The sequence below is a fragment of the Alligator sinensis genome, unplaced genomic scaffold (assembly GCF_000455745.1).
Source record: "Alligator sinensis unplaced genomic scaffold, ASM45574v1 scaffold1338_1, whole genome shotgun sequence".
Classification (NCBI taxonomy): Eukaryota; Metazoa; Chordata; order Crocodylia; family Alligatoridae; genus Alligator; species Alligator sinensis.
Genome location: NW_005842713.1, coordinates 157887 through 174928, shown reverse-complemented (window position 1 = coordinate 174928; position 17042 = coordinate 157887). Strand labels below are relative to the sequence as shown.

Sequence of the window (17042 nt, the reverse complement as noted above, 5' to 3'; positions counted from 1 at the left end):
ATTTGCACCAGTTAAACAAATAAATGTTTTATTTATTTGTTTCTCTTGTTCCACTGTTTCTTGCATTAGAATGATATACCTCCACATACACTAATATAAGGTTCTTTTACATTGCAAACTTTGTCTAAAGTGTATAGTATAGAGCTCAGCACACTGTAAATATTAAACCAGTCTTTCATGAATATAACAAAAGAACCAAGGTTCATTTGGTGCAAGTTCCAGGCAGTAGTGGGAAAAGGTTTAAGGTACTATGGTTAGCTACCTGAACAGATTTGACACGTGAGTAAGCAAGCATTTGTCAACTCCTTCACTGTTAGCTCTTGCTTCATAAATACGATCTCCAAACAACAGAGAATGGTCCAACAGTTCTAAGTGCATTACTCTAAAAATAATTGAGTTCTGGAAGAGTCCTTTTGAAAAATTTTACCCAGTAGAATCATTTTTAGTGCCCTGCGAAACCATGTGTAAAAAAAGGCATAAACTATTGGGTTAAATGTAGAATTCAAGTAACCAAACCAAACCAATGCATCTATGAGAACAGGAGGTGTGACATAATTCATAAAGGGATCAGTGGCAGTACAGAAAAAAAATGGAGTCCAACATAAAAGAAAAACTCCCATCACTATGCCTAGGGTTTTTGCGGCTTTTCTCTCTCTGCTTCGTGAAATGTGGTGCTTCATTTCAAGTCGGATCTGAGTTTGGCTACTTGTATCTTTAATAGATCTTGCCTGCCTCTTTGCTATGGCGTATATTTTCCCATAGACACATAACATAACAAATCCAGGGATGTAGAAGGAAAACATGGAGGCTATCACACCTGATGTTTCACTAAAAAAGACAAAGCAGCCTCCTACGCAATGGATGTGATTATAGAAAATCTCTTCAGCTCCTCTTACGTTTAGCTCCAGAAAGATCATGACAAAGGCAAAAATAGCAGGGATGGTCCAACTAATGAAGATCATGACCAGTATGATGAAAGTATTTATCTTCGATTTGTATCTCAGTGGGTCACACACAGCATAGTAGCGATCAACAGAAATGAAGGAGAGATGGAAAATGGAGGCCGTACTCAACATGATATCAGTGCTAGTATGGATTTTGCAGAAGAGTTCTCCAAAGTACCAGCAGTGTTCAACAGAGCGCACCATGCTGTAAGGCATGACAAAACATCCCAACAAGAAATCAACAGCGGCCATGGAAAGGATCAGGAAATTTGTAGGTGTATGGAGCTGCTTGAAGTGTGATATTGAGATGATAACAGTCAGGTTTCCAGCTACAGTGGCAAGAATGATCCACACCATGAGGATATACATGGAAATGCGAATGCTGTTTGACCAGCTGCTCTTTATGCAAGAGCCATTTACAGATTCACAGCAAAACTGCATCCTTCCTGAGAGCTCAGACCCACTTAAGTACACAGGATATTGCATGGGCGCCTTCTGTCCTAATGCTGAAATACATTTAGAGTTGTTTATGTTTTCCTCTGCTGTGCATCCAGCCAGGGTAACTACAGAGAGAAAAGAAAGGAAAACATAAAATCATCTACTGGAACATTTATGAAATTAATTATTCTTAGTTCCTTAAATCATTGGAAAGGATTAAACAGAAATATACTTTTATAATTAGACTCTTGAACTAAGAACCTTCTTTGGCTATATCATGTCCTACCTATTTCAACATCATAAAAGTCCTTGCTTATCCTTATCTCTTTATTAAAGCAGTAGCGTCACAAAGCTGCATTAGGGAAGGTGTTTTATTGTATATAGATCCTTGTTTACAATAGTGAAGAGACATGTGTTGCTCACCACTTTTCATTCTTTAAAAAGATCTTTTCTGAATTATACCTTTTCTTATATTTCTAAAATAAAGTCACTGTCTTACAGCAATCACACTCCTCTTTAAAATCATTTACTTTAGATTCTTCAGCCCACTTGACCGTTGTTTCCCTGAGACATAAATCAAAGGTCTAGAATTCTAACTGGATTGCACAACCATGCAGCTGGCAATACCTGGAGAGCAAGAAGAGTCTTCAAGGAGATTCAGACCTGTTGATAAATAGCCTACAACCTGCAAAGTGAAAACATTACTAATTTCACTTCCTTTTTTATGTCTGTAGTCCTGTTCTCTCTTTATCTTAATTTTTATTGGCTGCAATGATGACAATGCTTTCCAGGATTCTTGGTATTATTTGGGCTGCTAACATGAATGGGAGCAGGAGGCGATCTATCTAGAATTATCCAGCCTTAGAAACAGTGGGTGTGTCTACACGTGCACTTTAATGTGCAATAGCCTATAGTACTGCTTGTGGGGGCCGAGGGGGATCCGGGAAAGGTTTGGCTGGGTTGTGGCCACAAACCCGGCACGTACAGATGGGTACTTTCGACTGCTGGAGTAGAATCAGGCACAAACGCGCACTGGTTCAAAGATGGCTTTACTTACACTGTCGAGATGTACAGCGTAGGAAGAAAGTTAACTTCAAACTTCAGTTACACTTTAACCGAGGAGCTCTGATTCGACGAGATATCTTTGATATGAGCATGCAGGACACGGGGGTACGTCGGGGTTGGTCGGCAACGGGGAGTCATCAGCGGTTGATCAGTCCGCCACGTTCACTCCGAGATGGGTGCGGAGTTCTCCAACTTGGGCGGAAACTGCTCCAACCTTTTATACGGCTAGCGAGCCAATTGCTAGTCGCCACGTAGGAATAATTTAGAACTGGCCAATAGTAATGTGTGAATTTGCATATGAGTGGCAGGAACCTTTCCACGCCGGGGTTCTCCACCGTGCCGAGAAATTCCCTCGTACAAAATCTCACCGTGCCTTGTGCTAGAAAGTTCCACTGTGCCGAGGCATTCAACCACTAAGCTCTGCTCTGACACTGCTCATTAAAGTGGCGTGTAAAAAGCCATGGTAATATAGTAATGCACAGTAGAAAAAGCTCTTTAATACATGTGTAAACACACCCAGGGTACTTTTACATGTGCTGTGGGGTTGGGGTGGGAGGCACTTTAATTAAAGTCTGCTTTAATACGCTGGAATTCCAACACGTTGGAGCAGCCTCCATGCTCATGTATAGGCTCCCCCAGTGTGGGCAGGCTTAGAAAGTGTGTGGGCATTGGTGACACATAGAGGGTGCACACAGGTGCATGTGCACCCCCTGAGATCGGCCATGCAGACCCTGGAAGCGCCAACCGCAAAACCAGAAGTGCTGGCAAAAGTGCTGGTGGAAACTGTCCCTCCCCTCCCCCCCCCCATCGGCAATCTGGTGCTCCCCCTGAATCAGGAGGCACCAGTCACCCATGTGTGGGTCTGTGTCCCATTTCCCATTTCCTTTGGTCTCTGTGGGACAAGAAATACAATGGCCTCACTGTGCATAGGAGGCAATAGTAGGCAGGCATAGTAGGAGGAGGCATAGGAGTAGGAGGAGGCAGGTAGTAAAGTACATTTTCACCTACATTTCCTTGGCTATTTTAATGTTAGAAGACCTATATGTTTCTGTAATACCGCCTAAACATTGTACAGAAATCTTTGTATTTTTTTTAAAGATATGTTAGCATCTCTGCATGTAGTACCTGCCAGGCCTTTGAACACTCAAGCCAGAATTCTGTTTCCCTGTGTGCCTAAATGAAAGGGAATTGCATTTTCTTACATTTCTGGCCATCATTCTGAATGCATAAATGTGTATAAATCACAAAAATGTAGCCAACCAGAAACTCTCAACTAGCAGGTGTCGACACCAGGGAAGGAGAAAAAAAACGAGACCCCTGGCAACCATAAGAGGGAGATATGTGGGGCCAGGTGGAAGAGGACAAATGGGAGAGTGTGAGGTTCAGAAATGCCAGCTACTCTGAATGGGAAAGGACATGGATTCTAGCCCAGGCTGTTGCTCCCAGTGGGGTATAAACCTCCCTATTGCACTGCTCTCCATTCATTTTATCCAATGCTATTACATGCAAAGAGCACTGATACATCTTCACAAGGAGTGCTGCTCAGGGCTCTGGAAAATGCCTAGCCTGTGGTGTGGTTGTTAGAGCAGTATGCTGGAGAGTCAGAAAGATGAAAGTTTAAACTGCTTCTCAGACAGGGGACTGGGAACCTGGGTCTCCTGCTTCCTGAGCAAGTGCCCTAACCACTCAGTTACTCTAGTTAAACCATGAAAGAGCTCCCCACCCTGCTTCAGGTATATGTAGCTGGGTATATGCATGGCCAGCATGTAACCTACTGTTCATACTCAGTCTACATGTATGTGTGCTTACATGTCCACAGTGCTAAATGCTTACATGTGAAGCTGGAAAACTAATATTCAGATACACGTAGGGAAATAGTATTCTGCTTTCCATGAATAAATGTAGTGTCTCTATAGTTTTAAATTCAGAGATTGAGTTCTGTTTCCATCTCTGTCACTGGTCTGCTAAGTAATGCTGGACAAGCTGCTTTTCTCTGTGTACTTTAATTTCCATATCTGTGAAATGAAGAAAAATGATCCTTTACCTTCTTTGTGGAACATGTTAACATCTATTAAACACTATGTAAGAACTATGTATTATTGGTATATGACCCAGTTCTGCATAGGTAGAACCCCATGGACTTCAGTGAGACTCCATGTGAATTCAGGAATCTAACACGCAGCAGTTGGAAGGATCAGGCTTACACATGGAAAAGTATAATATTTCTGGAAAGAATTAGGTTGTGGATTAAAAAGATCCAGTCGGTGCTGGTGAGCAGAGAAAAGCATTTTGAAGTGTTTATAGACATGGTGTGTTCTCATCTGGTTCAAGGTACATATTCTCAAATGGTCATTTCAGTACTTAACTATAGGAATACACCTTGCATCCTTAATGATGCTAGACTCTGACATAGGAGAACATGAGAGTACCATTTCTTATCATCTCCGTTTGGCTAACAGACTGTCACATCCTAGTAGTTGATGAACTGGCTTCAGTTATTTATGCCCTTTTTACCTCTTAGCTGAACTACTTCAGTGCAATAGTACAGCATAAGAAATTCCAACTAGCAGACAGCACTAAAGCATATATCCTCAACAATGCAGGTTATCTCCTCTCACTGAGCACTTGCTTTGTATGAAATTTCAAGTCAAGACAAAATCAGTCATACCAAGTCATTATCTTCAATGTATTCTGCAACCTAGGTTCATGCTAGTCAAAAGACTGTTTAAATCTTCCACGGAAAGACTTTGGCTGATAGCATAATTCCTCTTGCCCAGTGGAACTATACAACAAAGATTTATCTGTGCAATAGACAGTTTTCTTGGTTAAGTCTAGGAAATGAACTCCCCTAACATCTTGGGACATCTCAAACCTCAATACCTTCTACTCTGTTTCTTTAATATTTCCTTCACTGTAATTCTGAAAGGTGCTCAGACATTACATTGATGTGCCTAGCAAAGGAGTTTATACAGGTTCAACTAGAAGAATCAAAATGTAAAAAGGCTGCTCCAAGCAGGCTCGATATGCTGCAGAGGAGCTGGCTGGGACACAAGGGTGCTTCGGTGCAGGCAAGCCCCACACTGAAGTACCTTCATGCCCCAGCCAGCTGGGTCAGTGTTTACACACGCACTGCTATTCACAAAAAAAAAAAAATCTGCAGCAGGGTAGTACTTGTATTTACACATACTACCCTGCTGTGGAGGTTATTAGTTTCCTACCCCCTAATAGCGGTGTACATGGAGACACTGAGACATTTAATGCACAGTTAGTCAACTGCACAGTAAACATCTTGCGTAAATGCACCCACTTCTAATTAGACACTGAACCAAGCACAAAGTGTGCACATTTGTACATTTTTACAAATATATAATGTGTATTTGATTTACACATTTTCGTATGTGTGTAACAATATAAGTATACCTTAAATATAATTCAGGCTGCATCAAGGGAAGTTTAGGTTAGATATTAGGAAAAACTTTCTCACTAGGAGGATAGTAAAGCACTGGAACAGGCTGCCCAGAATGTTTGTGGAATCTCCATCCTTGGTGGTGTTTAAGAGTTAGCTAAACAAAGTGACGGCTGGGATGGTCCTTTGAGCAGGGGATTGAATGAGATGACCGCTTGAGGTTCCTTCCAACTTTCATTTTCTATGACTCTATAATGCTATTAAAATGGCCTTGCTTAAACTAGGTCAACTGTCAATAATTCAATTCACTTAATTAAATTATTTCCTTTTAAATCTTGTTATTTCTTCCTGATTCAGATACAATGTCAAAATAAAGTAGTGGTGACTGGTATGAATTACTCCATGTTTCTGTAGACTTGTTTTTAACTTGATGTAGTGAAAATGGCACTCGAATCATGTAGACAGAACATGGCATAATGACACTAGAAGAAACCACCTAGCATTTTACAGTAGCTTTATAGAAGAGAGAATTTATTTTAGATTTAGAGATAACTTAAAAAAAAACAAAAACATGTTCTATGATGAATTGCAGCCCAGGTCATCATGGGCATTTAGGTGCTTAGGATAATGAGAGTTAAAGCACCGAAGTACCTTTGTGGCTCTGAACTTCAGTGGTCTTGCCTTGCTCAAGTGTCACGCACAAAGATTGCTGTTAATACTAACAGTAACTACTAAGGGATGTAGCTTTTCTTTAATTTGTAGTCCAGTGTCCTTACGGAGGAAAGTTTGGGCACTTGTTTAAAGGGATATCTTCAAGAAGGTTGATCTAATAATTCAACTAACCATCCCTATAATAATCTTCTAGGAAAAAAAATATTGCTTCAAAACAGTTTCTATTGCTTTTTAGGTTCTGCACGTAACTATAATACCATACCCAGTTGTTTTTTCTTCTGAGCCAACAGGAATATAAAATGCTTTAAAAATTCCCTGTGTATGTTGCATCTATATAAGCAAAGTTTCCTTTTGTAATTGACTAGTTGCCTATTTATTTAGTGTGTTGTATTTCTTCCTTCTTGTTCTCTCTTGTTCCTTTGTGATTGTTCTCTACAGTTCATCTCTCTCCACAAAACCAATAATGTCTTGACAGTTAATTAATCCAACAGGTTCTAAGTGACAAGCTGGCATGGATTTTCAGCTAATCTACTTAGTAATGGTTAATTGCAATAACCATTTGCTATTCTGGCTTTCTTTAGATGCCTTCTCTTGAAATAGTGGAAGACAAATGTGATTTATTGTAATTAAGCAAGACATTGAGAAGTCACATAAGAGCTGTATATGTATATCATGTTTCTAAGTCACTGCAGGACAGACTATAGGTGGTAGAAATTCTGTTAACTGATTTATGGAATCATAGAGTGGGATGAATTGGCAAAAAATTGATAGAGTTTGATTATAATACTATGTGACTTTACTGTATTCCTATAAACTATACTGCCTCATTTTTTCTATTCTATTTCTGTATCTGACATATTCTCTTGTACTGCTTGTGCAAGAAAATGACATCCACTGCCAGCAGGCCGGCTTCTCTTCAGTAAAATCTTTAATTTCCAAGTATTCTCAGCATCCTGGGAGATGGTGCTATGAGTATCCTGAATTCAGATGTATAATCAGTTTAGATCTTGGCTTACAATAATCACCCAAACCAGAACTTTCATATGAGAAATGCATTTCATTGCTGACAAATCAGCATAACTGTGCTGTTTTGTAATTTTTATTTTCACACACACGCGCACACACACACACAAACACACACACACACACACACACACACATATAGCATGCCTTATGCACTGTGGTACTTTATAAAATTAATTGATGTAAAATGTCAGAGAAAGGGATATTATTATTTGGTTTTCATTAACATCTGTTAAGAAATATTTGCCATTAATAAATACCTTCAGAGCATGTCAGTGGACATAGAAATATGAAGTCAGATCTTCAGCTGACATAGATCAGCTGAGCCTCATGGAGTTTGTTAAAGCTATATGTATTTTAGCTTTATGCGACTATTATATTTGGAGTGAATGGGCTTAGAATGTCATCTAAGGATTTTTCTCACTCTCCTATGCAGATGAATATAAGGATGAGATGTGTCAGGAAAGCGTGTGCTACTGTGGGACTGTGCTGGGCAGCTCCACAGTGAAGCACATCATGCTCCGTTCACATACATTACTGATCAAAATAGCTATAGTGTAACCTCCTTAGTGCAGCTCCAGGTGTATACCAGCATACACTCGCTCTTTCAGGAGTCCTTTCTGTCCCTAGCAAACCCAGCGGTGGAATCAGACAACACTTAACTAGTTACATTCAAAATGCAAAGGCTGATGCTTACTAGTACAGTTATAATTGCTTATCAACTCAGAGACTGTATTACCTATGTAGGGTAAAGTCATAGCTAAGGCCTTTCTACCCTTTGCAGTAGTAAGCAGAGGCATAACAAATCAACCAGATGCCTAGGGCAGCGGGATGCATGGAGGCAGTGGCAACTTCGAACTACTGCCATACTACTAGTGTGATCATGTGGCTGCAACAACAGCTGAAATTTTTCCATCCCCATCCTAATTCAGAGCCAGGGGCAGCTACCTCAGTCACCTCACTTTAGTTACACTGCTGTAAATAAGTACCAGCAGTGAAGCACTGGGGAGAAAATGAGTCGACCCTTTCTAAATGAGCATCATTTCACTGCGATTCTCCAGTGTCCAAGAGAGTTCTGCTACTGTCAGAACCTGCACTACACAGCCCTATAGGGTTTTGATTTGGTCCTTAGTGTCCTAAACAGTGTAAGATACCCAATCCTTCTAACCTCTTCAGAAATGGAAGTTAAGTAAAGAAAGGGGCCCTACGCAGAACCTCTTCCATTACTTAAGAAAATGGAAGGTCCATGAATGGTTTATACAGATGTAGCTTGTACTAGAAATAAATTACATGATGACAACTTTTGTAGCAAAGCTTCTTTTAATGTTCTTTTCTACCAGACATCAGGGCTTTGGAGGATGAAAATGAAATTATAATTTAGCTACCAATTACAGCAATGTACGTTAAAAAGAAGGTAGTGTATTTCAGTTACCAAAAGGAATTCTTTTTCATAACAACTAAGACGGTTTTAAAAAGCAGCTAGCTAACAAATTATTCATAAAATTAAATAATATTTGTCTTCCATTCTGGGAACATTTCTGGCTTATAATAGTTTTCATTCTAGCAAGTATGCCAACAACGTATTTGGCAAAAGCCCTTGTAAAAGTATGAAACAAAAACAGGGATGCACAAGAAGACAAAACCTTCCATACCAATTTTTAGAAATCACGTTGTAATTATACAAAGACTGTACAATAGCCTCCAAAACTTTTTAAAAAGAAAAGAAAAAACAAGTGTTGGTGACAGACAACAAACCTTTTTCACTTTTCGTTCATTATCACTTTGTCAAATGCCTGGTGAACAGATAAGATTATCCTGTATCCTGAATATTAGCAGAGTTGGGACCCCTCATAAAACTGCCCTTTCAGCAGTCCCCCTTGTTTATAAAGCAGTTCTTGCATTTAACAAGGGTACTACAGTGGGAGTATATCCTCTGATACTAGCTGTGGCATTATGAAATGGGACTAGAGGTAGTGAAAGTCACCAAGGGCAGGAAGGATGATCTCCAATGAAGTGTAAGTGTAACTTAGACTACTTTAGGGTCACTTTAGGCACCTGCTACCAAAATTTAGATCCTCAAAACTTGTTGCCTAAACCCCAGAAACACTTCCATCTTAACAGTGCTGAGCAGCACAGCTATAGGGTATTTGGGACTGGGGAGGAGATCTTTCTCAGTGCCTTCTACTGAAGCTCCACAACCTTTAGCACCATCTACTTTAAACCTTCTTTGGTGCACACATTGGCACCTGGGTCTCCCAGCTGAATGCTGGGACTACAAAATCATTCTCATTCACTCTCTGCCCAAAAATGGCTGGTACCTTAATTCACAAAGAAACACTGACAGTCTCAACCACTTCAAAATATATTTAGGACATCCAACGTGGGAGGAGATATCTTACACTTCACAGCACCTGATCACCTCGCAAACTGTCACATGCACAAATACAGAAAAATATCAAAAAGTAGAAAACTGGCATTTCTATTCTGTATAGCATCCAAAAACTGTTCACTCTGTTTCAATCAAGTTCACAACACAAGCAAACTCCTTAAATGGAAAGGAATTTCTGAGAACGTTTTCTTTTGTTAAAATTGAACTGTATGTACCTTGCTTCATGGCAAAAGAGTTCCTGGGGTGCCCCCTGATGCCCAAAACATCCCAGATTGCTCCTGGAGCATGAGGGTATGAGGGCAGCCTGAAGAGTGCTCTTCCCTGGTACACGGAGCCTAAAAGTCCTGTGAGCACTGGTTCCATTTGGGACATTCATAATGGTGGGACTCTTTTAATGAAATGGAGTTCATTGGAAAATTCTCAAATGAAAGACGATGTTGATTTCTTCTGCAGCAGGAAACACAGAAGCCACAAGACCTTCCAGACAAGCTGGAGCTCCCAGACTGTACATCAGGGAGAATGGGCACTCTATGTACCCTGGCCTAGGCTGGGGTTTTTCTGAACCCCTGGGATCCATGCTGCAGAACCAGGAGCTGAGGTCTAATTGGAGATGGGACTCCCAGGCTTCCAGGATTCCTGTTGTGGAGCCTGGGATCTGGAAGCTGAGCCCTGTTTAGAGCTGGAGCATCCATGGTTTCTAGCTCTTTGTGTCCAGGTGGGAAGTTTGGAACTCCAGGAGTCCCAGGCTCCTAGAAAGTCTATGGTACAGCGGCCAGGGAGCTGGAAAGCTGAGGTCCCTGAAGAGCCTGAAGCACTAGCTGCTAGAAATAGCAGGGGGCGCAAACAGGGGCAGAACCAGTGTTTCCTAAAGGCAGGTGTGGGAGCAGCAACCTGCACTGCAGGGGTATCTGTACCCTTTACTGCCCACCCACTAGTGCAGGCAGACCATGTCATGGGAACCTCTGTGGTCTTTTTTAAGTCCTTAAAGCAGGTAAAAATTCCTTTCCCTTCCTGCTCAGAGGCATGCCCCTTCCCTTTCTCTTCCCCACCCTTCTCCTGAACAGCCTGCCTACTGCTGGTGCTTCCTCCCACGCTTCAGGGGTGGAAAAAGCTCCAGAGCCATGCAGACTGAGCAGGAGCTGGGCTCAGCTGGGACAGGGACAGTGGCAACAAGGTTGCTAGAGAGTTTCTAGAGCAGGCACAAGGAAGGGGAATCCCCCATTCATCCCTGTGGCCATTGTCCCCATCCCCAACTTAGCCCAGACCCCTAATAGCAGGCAGGAACAGCTCTGGTGCTTCCCTGTCCCTGGGATAGTGGGGAAAGGCAGATGGGAGAAAGGGGGATGGGATGAGTGGGGGGCATGCCTTTGTACAGGAAGGGAGGATTTTCACCTATTTTAGGGACTTTAAAAAGTCCATCGAGGCTCCCATGGTGCAGTCCAGTCGAAAAGCAGGATGCAACCATGCTACTGGGCTTAAACAAAAAATTTTATCTCCCTTTGGGCAAAAGTCTGGCAAAACTGAGATGTCTGCACAAAATGGTTCAACTTTAACAAACTTGCATTTTCTGACAAAATCGAGTTTGTTGGAAAATTCCTCATCAGCTCTGCCCAAAAATAAAATACAGGGAAAAAGTCTAACATCAATAATGATGTGAACTTTAGCCTGTTTTTTTTAAAGTATTCACTGCTGCTTTAAACAGCTATTTTTTTCTCTCAAATTTTGATTAATTTCAATGCTAGTGGTTCATTTTTTATACATAATTATTATGTAAATATTGTTTTAGTTAATGTATACTCTATGCTCCTTTATACTAACAATAATAACCTCTGAAACCCCAGAACATTGCAATTAGATGCTGTTTATTCTACAAATGAATATACTAAAGCACATCTCTCTTTAGCTCATCACGCTATTAGAATGTGTAAATATTTAATTTTAAACATTAAGGACAAAGGTGCTTTTCTCAGGATTTAGTGAAAGTCTATAAGCTTAAGAATTACAAACCAAAATATAATTCTAAAATCTATATGCTATGCTTATTAAAAAAATACTTATTCACGTATAATTCGTTCTTCATATTTTTCACAGCCTACAAGCAGAAGCTAAATCTCAGAAACAACATTTGCCACACTTTTAATTTCTTTACTAGAATATAGCAATTTGTTTCAAACTTGGCATGTCTACATGAGACTCTTTACTGGGCAGTAAATTAGTCTACTGAGCAGTTAGCTAGTACCTGTAAATAGAGCTACTAGATTAACTGTGCAGTATACTCAAGCAGATGCTGATTGGAAGCAGACTTGTTGCTCCTGGTAAGCTACACAAGCAGGGGGCCCGGTCCTGGAATTCTCTTTGTGCCCACTCCCCTGTTCTGGCACTGCGTGGCTCCTCACTTCCCACAGGAACCAGGAGCTGAGCAGTGTGAGCTCTCTGCTTCCCGGCTTAGCTGGGGGCTCACCAGCAGCTGTCCCATTTGTGTAGCAGCTGCCAGCAGGCCCCCAGCTGGGTGAGGGATTCCCGCCCAGCTGGGGCCTCCTGCAGGTGGGGCAGCTGCCAGAGAGCCCCCAGCTGGGCCAGGAATCCCTGCCCAGCAGAGGAATGACCTGGAACTGTCACATCCAGCCGGGGCAGATTTTCTGTCCAGCTGGGATTCCTTGCCCAGCTGGGGGCTTGCTGCTTGCTACCCCACCAGTGGGGCACCTCCTGGCCAGCTCCTGGCTGGGTGGAATTTCCCACCCCAATTGGCTTGTGGGGCACTGACAGCTGCCCCACAAGCCAATTGGGGAAAGGGGCTAGAAAACAGTTGCAGAGGAGAGGACACTCCCAGTCCCAGGAAACAGCTGTGCAAAGGTGGGACAGGAGTAGCCCTGCTCTGAATTGCTCCCATTGGGAGTAAATTTGCTCCCAGTGAGCATGTCCAGCTGTGTGTGGACATTTGGTTCCCTGGGAACAAGTAGTGGCGGGGCACATTGCGCTGCTGCTACTTCTCTCTGGAGAATACCCATGCCACGCATGCTTTAGTGCGTGGCAAGTTGCCCTGGGTGGGGTAGGGAAGGCTGGGACCAGCACTGGGCTGGCCCTAGTAGCCTTACCTGGGGTCCTGGAGGCCTCCCAGGGCTGCACCTGCAGTGATTCTGCTGCATGGAGCCTGGCTGGCAGGGGAGCGTGGCTCTGGGTGGCCTGGCTCCGCTTTTCAGCAGTCCATGCTGGCTGAGTGCACGTTGCTCTGGGGTTTTTTCCTGCAGTTTTTTTTTTTTACCTCTGGATATCCAGGAGTCAAAAAAACCCACAGAAAAAAAACCTGGCACAACGCACACTCAGCCAGGACATCCTTACAGGGCGGAGAACACCAGACTGTGGGTATCATGCTTGCCAATACCTATTTTTTCTTTACTCATCCATTAAGAGGGTACCCTAGCAGGTACCTTGTTATTAGACAAGTTACAAGACTAGATTCAACAATTATTTAAGATGAACTGGTACTTTCATTTTGATTTATTTCAATACCTGACTAATATTGAGGGCAAGCTATCACCAAAGTCAGTGTGACTACTCATTAGCATTTACAGTTTAGTAGGCCTATGGAATTCCCAAAAATATTGATGACCACGTATTGATGATCCTGTGAAATGTAACATTCTTGCAAAACCAAGACTCTGCACCTTACTTGATCAAGCCCTAAGTGAAAACATGCACTTTGATTCTTTTTTGCCCAGAGGCAGTATTTAAATTTTATGGCATATCCTTATATTCTTTATATTAAAAAAATACTTATTTTATATTATTTGTATGTCAGTTTAGTCCTTAAAAATAGCTCCAGTATTTATATTACTAGGAGGTGGCTCGGTTAAATGAATGCACAGTATGGACCCTTTCACCCCTGTGTGTGCAGGACCATGCCATCTAGCTCGCAAAGCTTGGAAATTTGACTGTAGAAGAGTGATAGCAGCATTAATTGCTACTGCATCCCCCACCAACTTTATGGACCTTTTGGGAGCCCCATAGGACAGATCACATGGCTCCATGTGCCAGATCTAGCCCGCTGGACAGAAGTTTAGCAATCCTGGGTTAAATAATTTAGAAGAAATAATCACTTCACAAAATTCACCTCATTTTTAATCAAGAAATATGAGTTAACTTGCTGCCATTGCCTTAGATTTCTTTACCATTTTACATTATATAATAATATAAGAAATGACATTTCCTGGATAGGTCCATCAAGCCCAGTATTTTGCCTCTCAGAGTGGCAGAGAGCAGATGCTGGGAGAGTCCCTGCTTGTCTCCTATTGTAGCTTCCATCATTCAGAGGCTGAGAAAGTTCTGATTCAGAGGCTTCATGCATATCTGCCATATTCAATACTTACTGATAGACCTTTCTTCCCAGAATTGGTCTAATCCCCTTTCAAACTGCATTAAGCAACCAGCCTCCACAACTACTTGCAGTGGTGAGTTCCACAAGTTAATTACCTGCTGTATGAAACTTTGTTAGTTTTAAGCCTACTACCCTATAGCTTCATTTTATGTCACCTAGTTCCAGTATTGTGAGTGAGCATAAATAATAAATCTCTATTTACTTTCTCTACACCATTTACTATTTTGTAAACCTCTATCATGTCCCTCCTCAAGCGTATATTTTCTAAGCTGAAAAATCCTAGCCTATTTAGTCTTTTCTCATGTGGAAGCATAAATTCCTCACTGAGTAGTGTCTGTGAATAAATCTTAATCTTTAATTTATCAGTGAGCAGTTAGTTGCAATTATTTGAGTTTTGAAATTAAAGTTATTTTCATTGGACATGAAGGTCATTATTATTTTTTTTTTTATTATATTACTATTAGAGGCACAGACAGAAGTGAAGCTCCCAGGGCTAACTTATGGTGCACAGAAAGTGCCATGAGTTAAACTGATCCTCCTGATTCAAAAGACATTAGTTGTTGGGTTGGGAGAGTGGAGGACTGAGCTCCAATTTGAAGCTGATCCAGGAAGAGAGGTTGCATCTCTATAGCCTCTTCCCTGAGCTCTGCCCCCATTCTCCCAGCTCCCATTCTATCTCAGAATAGGAGGGGGTTAAGGCAGTGGATGGAGGTCCATTTTGGGGTTTCCCCAGCCGTGCTGGAGTGGGGGGTCAATTGGGGCCCCACACTTTGGGGGGCCCCAATCCACCTTCCCCACCCTTCAGTGTTGACTACATGCCCCAGAAACAACTCCTTCTCTCCCTTCCCCTCCCCCCCCTTCTGAAAACAGTGCTGGGAGCAGGGTTAGGGTGCATCAGCTGAGCCCTACTCCCAGCACCTGCAGACAAAATTTAATGAAGACACTCCTCTTTGGAGCACCTTTATCTGAACCCTCATTTAATGAGAGTTCAAATTGTTTTGAGATCAGACACTTTTAAAGTGCTCTGCAGCCATGCACTTGTGTTTAGTCACAGCTGTAGAGCACCGTTAGGGGCCAATTCAGGCAAAATTGTCACGTCTATCTGCACCTTAGATGATGCTGGGTGTGTCTACACATACAAATAATTTGGGAGTTTACACTCGAGCTGTTTCCCATTGTGGCTGGGACACTGTTTCTGGCCCCTGGGAACTGCCTGCTGCTAGGGCAGGCTCCCCCACTGAAGCCCGGGTGAGAAAAATGTCTCCCTGCTCTGGCAGCAGGAAGGTCCCAGTCCATGCTCCACAATTACAGGACCTGGGCTGAGAAATCCTTATCTCCCACCTGGGAGGATCTCCCAGCCTGGGCCCTGTGACCAGGGGACTCAGGGTGGGAGATAGGGATCTCCCAGCCCCATGATCACAGAGCAGAGGATGGGAGCTCCCTGCTGTTGGGGAGGGGGATATTGTTCCCACCCAAGCTCCAGTGGTGGAGCCCATCCCAGCATCAAGCAGCTCCCGGGAGCAAAGAACAATCTCCCATACCATGCTGCCCAGCTGACTGGGAGCAAATGCTCCTGCTGAGGTGTCTACATGTGTGCTACTGTGCAGTAAGTAAACTCAAATAAATTTGCTACTTGCTTTTGCTGGTAGAAAACATATTTGAGATTAGAGCCAATTATGTATAGATGCGGACACCTACTGTGCAGTAATTAGCTCTACTGTGTAATAAAAGGTCTCGTGTAGATGTGCCCTCTAATGCTTAGAATAATTTTCTTCTGAAAAGACTCAAGTACTTATGTATAAATCATTTCTATAAATATTCTGCCATATTCACTTAAAATCACTTTTTCTGTCAATATTAGCAAAACATTTGCAGAAAACAGAAACAAAAGAGGAACAAACAATGAATAATTCAAATAGATATTCACAAAAATGTTTTCCTGGTATTGGTTCAGCTCTGCTGTTTATCTGAGGATGCAAATGACTTTCCAGTGATTTATACTTCCATTTTCTTTGTATGTGTTACTGTTTTATAAGAGCATTTTAAGAGTAAGTTCAACTAGTTTTCACATGCTTGCAAGGTACAAATTTGCTTTTAATTTGTAAGAAAATAACATTACTGTGAAAAATAGTGAATTTTAACCTATGTGACTCTTTAAATCTTGGGTGGAGGATTTGGCTAATTATAATTATGGTGTAATCTGATTTTTAAAGTAAGTGCCACTAAAAAGACAAATGGTGACACTGGGATTTAGGAGGCACTAATGAAACCCATATGCCCTGGAGTACTTTGGTCTGTGCAGACTTAAATTGCATAATTATTTGTTCTGATCATATACAATTCAATTAAAGCTAACTTTGATTTTAAGCCTGATGGCTATTAAATAGAAGCTAAATACATATTAAAATTATGACTTGGAAGATAACTGGTTTTACACAAGCAAATACTCTAAATATATCAAAGAGTTGAAGTTAAGGCATAGATGTGGTAAGCCTAACCACTTGAGAAAGAATTGTATACTGTAATAGAAGAGTCCAAGATAAAAATTCAGAAACCTGGAGTTCTTTCCTGAAGTATCTGAATGTATGTATTAGAGTTTGGGATCCTGCTGGCTTCTTTCCTCTTTGCTTTCCTCTCTCCTGAAGTCTACATCTTTCCTCTTCCTTCCTTTAATTAAAAATATTCTCTCATACCTTGTTTCTAGCTTTTTTCCCCACATACTTCTTTCCC

The 17042-nt window shown here is 41.7% G+C and overlaps 1 protein-coding gene across 1 annotated transcript in view; it reads right to left on the bottom strand.

The window, feature by feature from the left end:
- Positions 1 to 311: 311 nt before the first annotated feature.
- The window catches only part of LOC102384811 (trace amine-associated receptor 1), a 26142-nt gene continuing 9411 nt past the window's right edge, over positions 312 to 17042 (bottom strand). Inside the window, exon 2 of the mRNA XM_025216217.1 lies at positions 312 to 1507. Coding sequence (XP_025072002.1) covers positions 378 to 1430 — 1053 coding nt within the window. The 5' untranslated portion in view covers positions 1431 to 1507 and the 3' untranslated portion in view covers positions 312 to 377. The remainder of the gene's footprint in view (positions 1508 to 17042) is intronic.